The sequence below is a fragment of the Anopheles stephensi genome, chromosome 2 (genome assembly GCF_013141755.1).
Source record: "Anopheles stephensi strain Indian chromosome 2, UCI_ANSTEP_V1.0, whole genome shotgun sequence".
NCBI classification, from domain to species: Eukaryota; Metazoa; Arthropoda; class Insecta; order Diptera; family Culicidae; genus Anopheles; species Anopheles stephensi.
The window spans coordinates 16,847,152-16,863,155 of NC_050202.1; the positions used below are offsets into that span (position 1 = coordinate 16,847,152).

The 16,004-nt window shown below is 45.4% G+C and overlaps 1 protein-coding gene across 1 annotated transcript; it reads left to right on the forward strand.

Annotated features, from left to right (window-relative positions):
• The first annotated feature begins 817 nt into the window (after positions 1 to 817).
• On the forward strand, positions 818 to 15,723 carry LOC118507216. The gene is made up of 10 exons (XM_036045316.1): positions 818 to 2,235; positions 7,955 to 8,544; positions 9,571 to 9,968; positions 10,042 to 10,224; positions 10,287 to 10,523; positions 13,563 to 14,178; positions 14,257 to 14,378; positions 14,521 to 14,647; positions 14,714 to 14,937; positions 15,271 to 15,723. Exons 1-10 carry the CDS (start codon positions 2,206 to 2,208, stop codon positions 15,420 to 15,422), a joined length of 2,679 nt encoding a protein of 892 aa, XP_035901209.1. The 5' UTR covers positions 818 to 2,205; the 3' UTR covers positions 15,423 to 15,723.
• Positions 15,724 to 16,004: the final 281 nt, after the last annotated feature.

Consider the following 16,004-nt stretch of genomic DNA (forward strand, 5'->3'; position numbering starts at 1 on the left):
AACTAATCTGTATATGGTAGTTTTATGTTTTATTTTATAGGCGAGCCTGTACTGACTTACCTAGCTTACCTAAAAAAATACATAATTTAAAGCTATATCATGCTGCTCAGTATTTCTTCCAGGCTTTCAGCCGCCAGGAGAATTTCACATTCTTACGATTATTTGTTAATAAAGTTAAAAAATTTAATAAATTTTAGCAAATCATAATAAACTCAAAGTTCATTTAAAGTTTATAGCTCGGGTTTCTTCCAAATGGCGCATTCAGTCTATCCCACGTGTTCGACTTGCCCATGTGCTCGATATCAACGACTGGCACATGGTCTTTGTGGATAAGATTTTTTCCCAAAATGCTCATGTGTTCGAAGTTTTATTTAACTTTTGTTACAATTTTTTTTTATAATCTCAAAAACTGTTTCATGAACTTCATGACGTTATTTGAATGGTTTGAAAAGCTATAAACGAGTATGCGGGATATGGAGGATTAAGAAACCACTATGTCAAGGTCAAGGTAAGGTCAATGACATCTGAAAGCAATTATAGCAAGATGATAAGTTATATTATTTTTTTAATATTATCTCCTTTAAATTTAACTTTTTTTAACATGTTTATTTAAGAAGCAATTGCAATTAGAATACGTACCTTAATATATTAAAAACCTTCTCAATTTTTTCCATAACTTCCAAAAACTGTGAGACCCGGTGTAAGCCTCAACCCTGGTCTACCACAAAATTTTATGGAATCAACCACCACGACAAGACAGCCGCCAGCCTGTCAAACTTGGGCTGGAAAACATTGCCACAGCGCAGGTGCCACCACCAACCAACACAAGCAAACGGAGCGCCTGATAACAAATGTGCGCAGGAGTGGAAGAGCACTATAGTGACCGTACACATGCGAGTGGCCAGTGGCGGTGTCTCGTTCTGGTTGTTTTTCCCCCATTTCTCGGTGGAAAATTCGTGCTGCCTGCCAGAAGCAAAACGGTACTTGAACGGGAACGGTGGCCGGTCGTGTCGTGTCGTCGTATATTTGTCACCATTTTTTTATTTGAGGACCAACCACTCGGTGCACCCCCAGCAGCAGTTTGGTTGAGGCAGTCCTTGTTGTGTTTTGTGCGGCGACATTCACCGAAACAAGCGCAGGCAAAGAAAAGTTTCCAATTTGGCCGCCTCACGTTCCCCCCCAGGCAAAATCCGTATCAGCATAACTGAAACCACCGATTCGGGAAGCAGGCTCCCAAGGCTCTTCCATAGGTTAATCTCCTGTGTGTGTGTGTGTTTTTTTTGTCTCGTGGGTCGTACGGTGGCAGAGTAGCAAATAGTTAGATAATTCATTCCTAATAAGCTGCGAGTAGCCTCAAACTAGGCTGTCCCCTCGGCACGGCGGGAGTTCCCATTCCGCACTGTACGTTGTATTTGTGGGGCGTTTTTCGAGTGTTACGTGGACAGGTTACGCCAGCAGAAACAGATTGCCAAACAAGTAAAAGACAGGCAGGATTGTGGTAGGACAACAACTTGAGTCCCCCCACTAGCTTTAACACTGGCAGTTCAACTGTCTCAAAGACAGTTTCGGTGATAGTATTACATAAACACCTCTCGTAGAACTCCCCTCTCATTTGGGGACTTGTGTAGAGGCGTGCCACATGCACAAGTAGCGCAATTACTAGCAATTCAGCGGACAGAAGACAGTATTAGGGTCCTGCCGTGTAGCACCAGCGAGCGACGGTAGTAGAAGTCTCTAGATGCTAGGAGCGAAAGCGAGCCCCCAAAAGTGACACCAGACAATACAAAGTAGTAGGCGAGGTAGTAGTAGTAGCCACAGCTAGCTATATTCTATCCGCGTCACGAGTGCTTCGATAACAAAGGACTACTTCGATCCGGACTGCGATGCGCGATTAGATACGGTGTGCGGACGCCCTAGCAACGATTTCATTTCCGGACAGGAAATAGAAGTATTCTCTGTGTGCGTTATAAAGTGGTCGCCAGCGTTCTCCCCGAGTGCCCCGAGCCAGCGCAGGAATACGAACCAAACCAACCGTATTGAAAAACCGCAACCCGGAGCCATCTTCTCGGTGGAGCACAATCCTTAACTGCCCGGCCACACACAGACACACACACCAAACGACCAAACAGAAGAAAAAAAACATCCAATTAGTCCAATGAAACCAAGTTTCAAGAACGGAAAGTTCGCCACATCCATCTACGAAAAATGTCTCTGCCAAAAGAATGGAATCTCCAGGTAAGTCCGGGTGGAAGGGAGGCGTGTGATAGAGAGGGTGGCACTGTTGCAGCAGCTGCAGCAAGTTCGTGGAAAATCGATATCCAACCACCGCGTCTTCGTCCGTCGGGCCATGGGGAGGGGGGGCTGGGGGGTGTCAGGACCAGAGTTCTTGGGCTTATCTGCCTACAAGCGTCCTCCTGACATTCCTGCGTCGGCGGGGTATCATTTGCGTACCATGACAATGACAATGATGATGATGATGATGATACCAGAACCGGTAGCGTACTTGCGCAGGAACGCGTGATCGAGAAGGTGGTGAGAGAGCTTCGGATGTTGTGTGTCATTCTGGCCTATATGCCGCGGGACACACGACACCGTACGCTGGGTGGACTGGGTGGTTGATTACGAAACACAAGGTAGAGAGCCGCTGGCCTGACTTTTCGTAGGACGAGGCGGTTATTTTCACTCTCAATGGCCACGCTCGGTCCAAACAGCTGAAGTCTTTTGGAATTCCAAGCGGGCGGAGTAATTAATTGAAAAAAAGGTAACCAAGCGCCCGTTGTCATCTGGCCGGAGCAGGCATTCCGCTCGATATGGAGTGCCCTTGCCATTCTTGCCACGACGCTTTTGTGTGTCGTTGGGCATGATAACGAACTGCTGCTGCTGCTGCTGCACGTACCGTACGGTGGGATGCTGCATAAAATGTGGGTCACAGACAGCAAACTGGCGGTGAATCGACCAGCCCCATCGCGTCCTGGCCGTATCACCGTGTATCATGCAGTGGAGTTGTAGGAAGTCTCTCCCTCTCGCAAGGCTGCTGGAGGCTGCAGTTATCAGCGTGCCTTTGTCCGTCCCGTACTGCAGTTATTTGTTGGCTTTTGCCGCAGTATGTCCCCGTTAATGCTGTTTGGGGGCTTCCTCTAATAAACGATCATTATTTTTGTATCGTTTTTTTTTCGGTTTGATGTTGGAAGGATACAGTGAGAGAGAGAGAGAGAAATTCAGATCGAGACAGAGCCAAACAATGTGGTTGAAGGCAGGCGAAGAAGCATAATTAAATGATGCTCGCCATGTGATACTCACGCTTCCTGCTCGAGATATGCGATATTCATGCTAATGGGGATGTTTTATTTTTAAGCACACACCAAATCAAAGACTCAGCGAATGGAATTGTAATTTGTGTGCAATTGGTAGTAATGAGCACATATTGTTTCGTTATTCACTAGAGAGAAGTACTAAAGCGGGGAAACAAGTTTTGGCTGTGAAAAACCTTAAACACTTTTTCGCTTTTTGGTTCAGTAGCGTAAAGCTAAAGTGAGCTACCTTTATAAGCTCATTAACATAAAACTAATGCATCTGGCTCCGCCGCTCTGGCCATAAAACTTTGAGAGTGATTGACCTGCCATGTATGGCTTCCTTGACTTGATTTCACCCTGGAGCTGGTTTCTCTATGCCGGGGGGACTATTTGGTTAGGATTTGAAACGCGATTTGTTGTGGTAGGAATTGAGGTCGCCTTCGGTTTAGTGATAACTTCTTCACAAACCTCGATTGATTGTATTTTGTTGGATTCCTACAACCCGATAAGCATTCCAGGAAAATATTTCCACACCTACTCAGGCATTCTTAGGATAGTTAGCTGGGACGTAGCAGTTATGACTGTCGATAAAATAACTGATCGCTTCTTTAAGTTTTTTTTTCGCGGATACTTGGCATTTAGTTACTATTACTCCGCCTTCGCTACAGAATAATTGGATATCGATCTTCCAATAGCGAGCGGGTCCATCAAATGAGGTCTGTTAGGATTGTGTATTGGGATTAGAGTAAAGTTTAATGGACGTTTTCGGTTATCAATTTTACCCAGGATGTTCTGCACGGGTTTGACCGATTATGTGCCTTATAGAGCCAAGTCAAAACAGCGTCAGTCATCTTCTTCAGTGTCTGCTGTAATTGAACGGTCATACAATACTGTTGAGTGACCCGAATCCGTTCCAAATGCCTTGTTTTGCTACAAAATGCTTAGTACTGACAAAGCTCCTTTCAATCTTCAGATCTTGATCTTGATAGGTAATTATGTTAGGATACAGGGGTATTAAAAGAGATTTTTGAAGTTCAGTTCTTTAGATAAAAGATTAACCTTTATCTGAAGGTAGTTAGTGAACGCAATCTTTTATTATTGCGTGAATTATTGATATGATTAGAGAAAAATAATAATAGAAAAGAATGCAAGGTACAGAGTGACCTCCGATACGTTACTAGGTTCAATAGATACGTCGGTTATACACGAGTCAAAGTATCATAAATGGTCTATACCTATACAAATTCTTCATCAATAAAAATTTATAATATTTTCTAATAATTATAAAAATAATTTATTCTATTTTCTATAATAATTTCATAATAATTAGTTTGGTTGGGACGGTCCGGTGGCCGAGGACCGGAGTTCAAATCCCATCCAGAACGCCTCCCCGTACGTAAGGCCAACTAATTTACTACGGACAAAACTAAGTCACAGAAAGCCAGGAATTGGCTGGCCAAGACCTCTCAAGGCTATGGATGAAGAAGATTGGTTGTACACTTTTTATGATAAACTTATTAACTAAAAAAATGCTTTTTTTCAACCTCTCTTTTGAATCATTATAAGCAAAAATTTTCAGCTATAGCAGGAGTACCAATTCTTAACAAATGAGTGATTTGATAACAGCTTAAAAAGTCGTTGCAAAACAAAACCTTTTAATTTTTTTTAATTATTGAGTAAATCAGAATTATCTGCACTGCTGAACACATAAAACACTTCTTCTACTTCCTTGGCGCTACATCCTCGAGAGGTCTCGGTCTGGCACAATTCTGACTTTCTATGACTTGGTTTCTCTCGTAGCTGGATCCATGGAGGCGGTCTAGATGGGATCTGAACCCCGGGTCATACCGTGTAAAGACCGAAGCCGCTGTCGCCTCGACCATCCGTCCGCCCCAAGCGATATTATTATAATTTTGATATCTTGGATATCTTGAAGTCTATTTCATACAACAGTAAGAAATGGGTTGAGCAAGTCTTAATGGTCTCAAACCCTTTGTAACTCATAGCCAAAATTCATCAGCAATTTGTTTTACATGTATCCCAGTTGTTATACATGATACGGCCGTAAGTCTCCGCTTTGACCCTATAGAATGAGCTTTTGTGCATCATATAAGATCACCTTTAGTTAAAATACAAACATTCATTAATTTTTGTCTATTGAAATCACTGTATCTGTAGTGTTTTCGCTACATTTAAAACGATTATGGCGGTTTACAGAGTCAAAGGCCAATTTTTTACTTGGATTATACTTTTTCCATCGATATTGTTGAATATCTATTCAAAGTATTTCTTTCAATGTTTATAATACCCTGTATTTATTTTTTAATTGATGATTACGGTCAGACGCCGTATTGTCAATACTCTTCCTATTCTAACATTAATTACCTAATTCGATGAGTAGAAGTTATAGAAACTGGTCGCTCATGTTTAGTATTGAAAGGTGTCTTCAGATAAGTGACCAATCGAATCCTGTTGAATTTGCAGATAATTTTTGTTTTATTATCAGAAAACAGCTGACAAACACAAACAGATTGAATTGAATTGAATACATAAAATTTTATCTCTAAAGAAAGACGACTATCGATTTCTTAAACAAAAGTCCACTACATATTCCCCCACGCCTCATTAGGAGGTTGCCTGTCCTCTATGTACATGCAAACACAAACATCATGACATCATTATTTGTCAAAGGCCAGTCAGTGACTAATATTGATTGACTGGCAATAATCATGCCGCTGCTCCGACCCATTCCGATAAAGAGAACGACATTAACAATGCAGCCTGCCACGTGTGTGGGTGCAAGCCTGGTAACTGGTGCCGATGAAACAAACCCATCCACAACCGAACTACACTTTAATGGTTTCGTTACAGGAACGGGTTCCGGCATTTGGTGTCTCGGGGCTTTGGGTTTGGGTAGTACGTCCGGAACGGGCACGAACCATGTTGTTGCTTTGTCCCGACCGGCACGAACGGGAAATCAATCAATTTGCTCACCGAGTGCAGTGGTGAGCGCCGGGTCCAGGCCTGCAGCAGGAATGTGGCCGTGGCCGTGATGGCTTCGCCGTACAGCGCGCTTCCTCGATGCATCACATAGTGCTCGGGCGTTGTTGTTTTTGCCAGCAGTGACAGGTCGCAAAGACGTCAGACAACCCCGGTAGCTGTTGGTCGGGGATGGAGACATGGAACATGCCCTTGGGAAGATGATTGGTTGGGGAAAATTATGCCATCCAGCCTGGAGCCTGTGTTTTGTGTCCTTTCTGATGTTATTTTGCTAAATTTAGCTTCAAATGGGAAGGAATGGAAAAAGAAACCAGTCCCGAACCCTTCCAAAGCGTTCTTTGCACAGGACGCAATCGGGCCTTAAATTGTGGAATTCAAATGGAACAAATGGAAAGTTTTAACCTCCCAAACTGTCAGCTTGTTTAGCAGAATTGATAACCTGTGTATTCCGTCCAATAAAATTCAATTAGAGAAGGAGCCACAAGGTGGAGTCATTAAAGTCCTTAGGTTGGCATCTAAAAAAGTTGGGCCAAAGTTTAATGAGTTGAGCTATGACGAGTTTCAATCAGTCCGACCTTGTCCACATGCCCAGGTGGGCGACGATAAACAAACTCTTCTTTTTATGCGCACATTCGGTGCTTCGGATGTTCGTATGGTTGGCAGCCGGCTGAAGCAGCCTGAATCGCTGTACTTTAAAGTTTTATCGATAATACCTGTCACCGGTCAAGAAATTACATGGCAGCAGGATGATGTTACCAAACTGCGCATTTCGATAGGCAAAAAAAAAGGTGAAAAAGGGGTCTGCCTGCTTAATCGATTGACTTTCTTTTTTTTTTTTGTTGGTTTGTGACTTTGCTTACAGTGAAAGAGTTGGGGAGCATGACTAAGGTAACGTTGCAGTCGAAGATAAGCTGCTCGATTCATAATGGAGCCGCCTGGTACTTCACGATGTTTATTGACATCGGGCATCGGGGAATTGAGGAACTTTGCAGACTTGTGCACGTGTGCAACAATCAGCATTAGAAAAAAAAACCTCACCAAAAAAGCGTTATTCTAGCTAAGTAAAGTTGTAACGATTAACCAAAAAAATAAAAATAAAAAATAAACAACCTCCACACCAACGAAAACATGTTGTGCAATCACGTGCCTCACCAAGCAGGCTACCAAACCACGTTGGCAACCAAACAAATCAAATGATTTGTCATGGTTTGCTTGGATTCTCAAGCAGAAGTAAAAAAAAATGGTCGCGTGTTAACAGCATTAGGATTGGGGAGGACCAAACGAAAAGGGGGAAAACACATTTCCATTAGACGGATGCTTAACTTGTCATGCATTGTGGTGGGTTTTATTGATTAAATATTTCAAACAATTCGATTATAAAGTGAATCATGCCGCTTTCGTTGGCCCCGTAAGGAGTCACCCGAAAGGAATGTTGGATGGGGTTTTCCCAAGGCCGTTGCGCTATGGACCTCGTGACTAAAGGAGTATGCTCGGGGTGGGGAGCCAGGATGACCTTAGAAGGAAATTATGTTTGATGGGATAATTAGGGTAATTGAAGTTTCGCCCCTTGATTATCAACAGCTTGTCAGCCTAATTAAGAGCCTCTAACCCACACACACACACACACACTCTCCCTCACCCACTTACACTCCATTTTGCAGACATCGCAGGAGTGTCTTAATCAGTACCTGCGCCCACAAAGCCTCTTTTCGGAGGATATCGAAATACAGCCCCACGCGGATGATAACCGACTCTTCGATGGCGTCTACCATCCATCCATACCGGAACAGCGATGCCGGGCGCCTCTCAATGCCGCCCTGCTGGCCGAGTTCGAGAACAGTGGATCCATGTTCTCGATCCAGTCCGCACCGGTCGTCACGGCGTGCAAGCAGGAACCATCCGCCACCATCCCGAACGACACCCTGCCGACAGTACCGCCAATGGCCCTGGTCGGCAAGTTTACCGGCGACGGCGACGGACGACGTGCAACGTACGGTGCGAACGACGGTGCGACGCTGCTCGATGACTTTGGTGCACCACCACCACCGCAGCCAACAGTGGCCGGTGGGCGTAACGATACCCTGCTCAGGCCGTCCTCACTCGCGCTCGATACGCACTACAGCTTGGCAAAACCGGTGGAGCCCCAGCCGTCGACCGAGCTGGACGAGGATGATAACGAGAACCTGTTGACTGTTTCGAGTCTAACTGCGCGCCCGCTGATAGCGAAATCTCGTGAGATCCGAAGCAAAAAGTGAGTATCAATCCTTTTTTCCCGTTAAGTGTTAGTCATCACGTCCCTATACCAACATGACATCATAGCATGATTAATAGGAGAGATTTTCAGGCTTTTTCCACTTACTCGGTTGATGTCGAAGTTCCCAGGAGTGAGTCATATTAGCTCAATTCCTGTATAAGCTCTTTGGGGATCTTCAAGGAAAGATCCCTTGTCATCCTTTAATTATAACGAAGCGATTGTACTCGTAATGAATGACCTCAAATTCTATTTCCTCGTGGCCTCGTCTGCTGGCAACTTGCATATTTGACCAAAATTGACTCAATAGCTTTCTTGTCTGGTGTAGTAACAAAGAACTGTTCCTTTGTTAGCAAAAAAGCTGCATCATTTCAACTGGTTCTTCGGATGAGTTCCAGCAGAACATATGTTACGGTCTTAAGTTGAGTAACTTCCGTAACAGATTTGGTAATGAGGTTGAATAAGGAAGTCCCATGTTGAGCATGTTACGAATTGAATTTGGGACTAAGTTTGTGACTAATCCACCAAGTCAGAGATCTCCTCTAGCTTATATGACCTCTCCGTTGTTAAGCTAGATTTACCATGAGCTTTACCACCATAGTGTGGTCTCCTTGACTTGACAGGCTGGATAAGTGTGCAATATAAAGTCCTCGTCAACGAGCTTTATAACATATGACAGTTAATTGTAAATTCCCATGTAATTATCCTACAGCCTATTCTTGGATTTTCTACCTATGCAAATTGGTGGAGCAAGTCCCTTGGAAGCCCCTTGGTACGTTGAATCTGTTGACTGGGCCAGAATAAGAGGCCAAGTGGAGATATTAAATTAGGACCCTTATATCCTAGGCCCTCCTAATGAAATGAGGACACAACCAGCTGATAGTACGATCTCCCTTGGCGCCCCTTGAATACTCGAGGTTATAAGCACCTGTTTAGATCCCTATGATCCGCCCCTGAATGTGCACTTGTTGTATTCGTTTATAATTTATAACATCAACCCAACAATTCATCAACTAAATCTTCCAGACAAAAGCTTCATATCCAGAGGCAACGAAAGCAGGTTGCGTCCGATACGAGCGAGGATGACGACGATAGCCCACCGGACGGTGGTTATGGCTGGATCATCGTGTTCGGTGCATTCTCGGTACAGTTTTGGGTGGCCGGACTGGTCAAATCGTACGGTGTGCTGTACGTTGAGATAATGGAAAACTTCCCGAACGCATCGGCAACGACCGCCTCCTGGATACCGGCCATCTTGTCGGCGCTGTGCCTGGTGCTGGCCCCCCTATCCAGTGCCCTGTGTCAGCGCTTTTCCTGCCGGATTGTGGTCATCATTGGTGGTGTGTTCTGCGGGTTAGGGCTGACGCTCAGCTACTTTGCCACCAGCATGTACCATTTGCTTTTCACCTTTGGAATACTGACCGGTATGTAGGATCCTATGCACCCTTCAAAGCCCACACGATCATTCTCATTGGAAACTATTTTCTTCTTTTATAGGTATTGGTGGAGGTCTCTCCACAACGCCGGGGATCGTTATAGTGTCGCAGTATTTTGAGAAACATCGCGCCTTGGCGAACGGCATCACCATCTCCGGTACGGCAGCCGGAAGCTTCGTGTTTCCGATGCTGATCGAACGTTTGATACATCTGTTCGGTTTTCACGGCACTCTGCTCATCCTTGGTAAGAGCATTCTCACCATGATCGCGATCTCCGCAGCTGATCTTTCAAATCTCTTTTTAAAGGAGGTTGCATGCTGCACGTGTGCGTGTCTGGCGCCCTATACCGACCACTGGAGAAGAAGCAGGACAACCTGCTGGAACCATCGAAGGAAGGTACGCAGTTCTCGTCCCGTAGCGACTTTCGCGAAAATCTGGGCCACCTTAGCTCGTCCGAGGATCACCTAAGCAAACGGTGCCTGGAGGATCTGTTTCTGGACGATCAGAACCGCAACAACAGCCTTACGCTCGACAACAAGTTCGGTAAGTTCGCCGCAAGCAAGCCCCTCGGTTCTCGGTGCAGTTTCATGCTTTACTGCCATAGAAAAAAAGGTTATGAGTTTCGGTTTTTCGTTTTCTTTCTTGAACTTTCTTAAAATTCTTTCCTTTTCTGCCAACACTCAATCTACTAAACTCATACGAGACACCACCGGTTGGGCCACCGTTCAAATGGGTGCATGGGTTTTTTTTTGGTTTGGGCTTCCATATTGCCATCTTTTGCCGTAAAGGGCGTGATGTATGGAGCAAAAAGGGAAGCCTGTTGGGTGTGTGTGTGTGTAGAGGGCAGTTGTGCACGTTTGGTTGAGGATCAGTTCTTGACGCTGAAGGTACATACGCTAAAGTATCCATCATGCCGCAGTCATCAGATTTACTTTTTTGGTTTTGAGTTTAGTTTTCCTGGAGACGATCTTGCGTTTGTCGCGGTGTAGAGCAGTGCAGTATCGAACGTAGTCCTAGTGTAGCCTTGTGTTCGCCACCGTTTCCTCTACGATCATCGGTTTCTCTGTCGCTTCGTATGTTTTGCAGTCTGGATGCTCAGGGGCTGTATATAGATTCATTTCGCTTTGGAAATTTCACCTAGCTGGAACGAGGGGAGATCATAGGATCAGAGGTGCCTTAAGGGTCTAGCTGAACTAGGAGTAACGAGAGAAACGTTCATGAGTCGTGAGTAGGATAGCATGTGCTCTATCAACCGCATCTAGCTGCTGCTGCCACTGCTGAACTCTTCTCATCTCGGGGCGAAACTTCACATCAGCATGGCCGACTGGCGCTAGGTTTGACAGCTTAGAGGTGTAGAGTTTTCTCAAGGTTTTCGCGTCATGCCAAGGTGCTTTTCCATCTGTCCACTTTTGCTGACAAGTGTGCTTTTTTTAAATCTGTTCCGGTGGTGATTGAAAGACTTGCTGGTTAGAGCATGGGATCGAAAGGGGTTTGTTTGCATCGAGATCAAGCTAGATGAAGGAGATGTTCTTCACTGACGTGCCACCGTTTTGTAAATCCACATACTCCATCGCGGTTTATTATAATTTTAGCTTTAACCATGTCCATGTCTCGGAACGAACTGGCAATACTCATTCTCCCCATCTTAGTTGCTTTTATTTCCGTCATCATCACCAAGCAACGAGCGAAGCTTTTCTTCGGGGGGCTGAAAGTCTGCATTACCGATCATGAGCTGCTGTGTACTTATGTTGCGATTTGATCACACACTACACAAACTTTTAAACACGCACACAAACACTCGAAATTTTAAACCTTTCTTCTGCAAAATCTGTCTGGAAAATGGAACCTAGCTAACAGAAACCAATCCAATCCACACCACAAACCTGTATGCATTGACCGGGCTAATGATGAACAGCACATAAAATCGCTTCTAATTTTTTCTAGATTTTTTTACAGATAAAGTTTGCTCTCATCTGTACTTTGTTAAAAGTAGCGAAAACAAAAAAAAACCTCCCCCCTTCCCCAAAAATACATACCACAAAAATCCCAAAAAAAAAACCGTGCAAAAACCCGAGCAAAAGTTTGTATCACGGATGTATTGAGCAAGTCAAAGACGTGGACAATATCCACTGTGTCCCGGTTTTTGGGGTGCTGTAACGTGTCAACGTGTTTCAACGTGTGGGGCATTTGCATCCGGGTGCTGCAATGATTCCGTACCGATTCCGTACCGAGTCGCACACACATAGAGAGAGTGATATCAAAATGGCGATCAAAGATAGTGTAAGCAAGAGAAGAGAGTACAGCAAGGTATGGGAGGGATGTGTGAATATGAACGGTCATCCCGATCATATCCCGCACAGCCCACCTCAGAATCATTACATATTATCACCATGATTACGTTTTGTTCTTGTCCACCATTGTTTTTTTCCTTCTCACGGTGCTCTAGTATGTCTAGACCAGACATGCAGGACACACGTGGAGATCACTCTTCTTTCACTCTTCCGTTACTATATCACCTGATAAGTATGATTTGAATTTTGTTGAAGTAGATCTTGTATCAACTTGTGTTGCATCATGTTTTGTGTTATATTTCTGTTTGTTACTTCAGTCTATCAGTTTCAAGATTCCAGGATTCCCGGCTTGAAACAAGATCAGCGTCGTTTGTGGAAAGATCAAAACTTTTCTTATGTCCCCCTGTTCTGTTGCTAGCTGTTGCGGATTTGTTTTGGAAATGGAGCAGGGAGTGGAATAAAATTCGGCTCCTCCTAGTTAAATGTAGCCTCACTCTCTGACACCCTGCCACCTGTGCGAGCTGTTTCAAGCCAAGAAGAAACTATTTTTGATTTTTGCTAATAAGTTTCCACAGTTATGCTTTACTTACGTATAATGATTTTGGTATAGAAAAGATGCGTTTTATTTTGCGAAGTGATAAGAGCAGCCCGTACGAAGGTCTGGGACGGGTCTTTCAAGAACAATCGAGCAAATGACAGTGAGTTACTAGAACTAGTGTGTGTCATACCAATCGACTGTGGTGGGGCTGAAGCGAACTGTACTTGTGGGTAACTTGCGATGGACATGTCATCTCTCAACTATCTTCAAACTTTAGTTTCAAACCAGACAGAATCTCGATGGTGCTAATTGGTGCTTTGAGCTGTAGCGTAACAACAATGGTGATTGATAGTGGACGATCATGCACGGTCGAATCAGACTATACGAAGATCGGCAGAGGAGTGCGCTGCCTTCTGCAGGTACACTGCAGGTACACTGCAGGATACACTCATATGCTGTAGGATCGTTTGTTTGTCCCCTTAACTGGTCCCCAGATAAAGGATAGTGTGAATGATAGGGACTCGACCGTACACGAATGGCAAGGACTCGATCGTAACCACGATCCGTACGTGTGGGGCAAAGCATAGTCCGCTATCGAACTCCGAATACCCACCTACCGTTAAGCCCCTTTGTTTCTGTGTGTGATTCTATGTGTGTGTGTGTGAGAGAGAGAGCGAGAGCGAGAGAGCCAAGCAAGAGCGGATAACCTTACATTTTTTGCCTACTATGTATGCACCCCCTACCATTTTCTAGTCAACATTACGGAAAAAACGCTCCAAGAAAGTGAAGACGAACTGAAAGATATCCTCTCGAGTGCAATCTTTCTTAAGCCCATTTCGTCGATCCGTAGCTGCAGTATTCTGCACTCGGTCGAGGATCTGAGCACCGATTCGACCTGCGTCTATAAGAACCGGGCCAGTGGCTATGACTCCAAGCGGAACAGTATGCGCTACAAACAGCACCAGCTTCACCATCACCACCGGCAGGAGGCGCAGGCTCGCCCGCTGCAACCGGCCGACCAGCCGATCGGCTCACAGACAACGCTGGGCCTGGTGGAAGGGCAGGGCGCGTGCGGGGAAGCTCCACTTCTGGGACCACTGTTGCTGGCACCGAACGAGCTGGACAAGACGGTTCAGGTGGTACCGGAAGCAGCGGCAGCACCAACGAAGACGATGGCCGGCCCGATACCGACGGTCATGAGCTCGAACAACATGTGCGCGATGGTGCCGACCAAGGGGCTGGCACAGAACAACAATCGGGGGCTGAGCAAGAGCATGATCATACCCACGCCGGTGGGCGATTTGGACGAGATCTTTGACGAGGATCCTTACACGGCATACAACGCAACGTTGCTGGAGAAGATTAGCCAGTACGTTGAGTGGTTCTGTTACACCTGTCTGGTGTATCTGTCCGCATGTCCTTAACACAGTTTTTTTTTCGCCCGCAGATATCTGGACATTACGCTCCTGCAGGACATCACGTTCATACTAATGTGCCTCTCGGTAGCTTTAATGTCGGTTGGATGTCCGTATATGCTTTACTATCTGCCAGCGTACGTCATTTCGGCTGGTAAGTATTAGCGATCCAAGGATCTAGTGTCACTAAGGTACTGAGTTAGGTTTGGAGCTCTCACGAGTCGAGTGATCATCCCCTCATCAGCAGTGTGGATAATGTAAGCTCATCCCTATTCATCACTAACCCATGTTTCCAGGATACACCAAATCGGAGGCAGGATATTTGGTTGCTGTCAGTGCGGCCTTAGACTTGATCGGACGCCTTGCATTGGGCTGGCTGTCGGATTTGGATCTGTTTGACCGGAAAAAGGCTTACATTGTCTGGTGAGTGAGGGATGATTTTGCTTTAGTAGTCACAAACTTAAGCTTTGTTTCTTTCTCCATAAACAGTATTCTAGGTGCCGGAACGGCCGTACTTACCATCCCATCCAGCAGTAACGCTTGGTTCGTGATTGTGGTCAGTGCCGGATGCTATGGGCTTTGCTTGGGCAGCTGGTACCTGCTCGTTCCGGTACTGCTGGCCGATCTGTTCGGGACGGAACGCATTAGCTCCAGCTATGGCTTGGTTCGGATGTTCCAAAGTATTGGTGCAATCTCGGTGCCACCACTAGCAGGTTTTTAACCGACGGAAACCAGAATTATCGATTCCGTCGCCCTCCGAACGCCACCAGCCCGGGTGTTGGTGTGGTGCCGCACATCGTTACTAACATATTTCTTGCACTGTCTTCTTTCTTTTTTTCTTGCTTTCTTCTCTCTCTCTCTCTTTCTCTTTCTCGATCTTCGCCCTTTCTACTTCGCCTCCGCTCGGTCGATCGTTCGCTCGTTCGCTCGTTCGCCGTGATCGTTCGCAATGTTTCCGCCATCCGCCATGTGTTTTAACTATTATCACCCATCACTATATCTTCACACCACATAACAAAACTCAATCACCAACACTGCCTATACAGGTTTGCTGCGCGACGTGTCCGGTGGGTATGAGATCTGCTTCTACTGCATGGGGGTTTGTATGGTAATGGGGAGCGTACCGTTGGTCGCCATCATTGTGCGCGATTCGATCGCCCTGAAGGACAAGCGGCTCCAGCTGGACCGGACTGCTTAAACGGTGGACGGTTGCGCACAAACGCGCCCTTGTCGGACGGAGGGGCAGATCATCGTACGGATCATTTGGAGTACGCAAATCCCGGGCACGGATTCTTAGGACTGAACTATCTGATTGACGATCTGCAGCTAATAATAATAATAATAATAATAATAGTAATCTAAAGTAATTCGGAAGAGTAACACATATTAATACTAGAACGTAAGCAATCTGAACCAAAAACCAAACCCAACACAGAAAAGAAGAACAATAAAGGAATAAAAAGAAGAGAAAAGCGTTTACAACTCATGTGAACATGATATCAAGTTGGGATATAGATTTAACTGTTGGAAGTTGGGAAATAAAATATCCGAAGTGTCAAGCGATGGTCCGATGGCCGAGATGCGGCGGTGGTGGTAACCGAAATGGATTGTTGGCCCCGTATGGACATTGGAGCAGCCGTTACGATCGTGATCTCTTGGAACTGTTCGTAGAACTCACCATCGTGAAGAGCATTACACTCGACAGGCTACGGTTGAGTGTTCATGTCATGAAAATGGAACCGGACGATCATGACGACCAGGCCCCTGGTGGTAAGCCCTA

Bases quoted from the DNA above. Each gene is read 5' to 3' on its own strand.
- LOC118507216 (XM_036045316.1), top strand. From the start codon at position 2,206: ATGTCTCTGCCAAAAGAATGGAATCTCCAG. The intron at 8,545-9,570 runs GTGAGTATCAAT...TAAATCTTCCAG, and splicing joins CGTGAGATCCGAAGCAAAAA to ACAAAAGCTTCATATCCAGA. The intron at 9,969-10,041 runs GTATGTAGGATC...CTTCTTTTATAG, and splicing joins CACCTTTGGAATACTGACCG to GTATTGGTGGAGGTCTCTCC.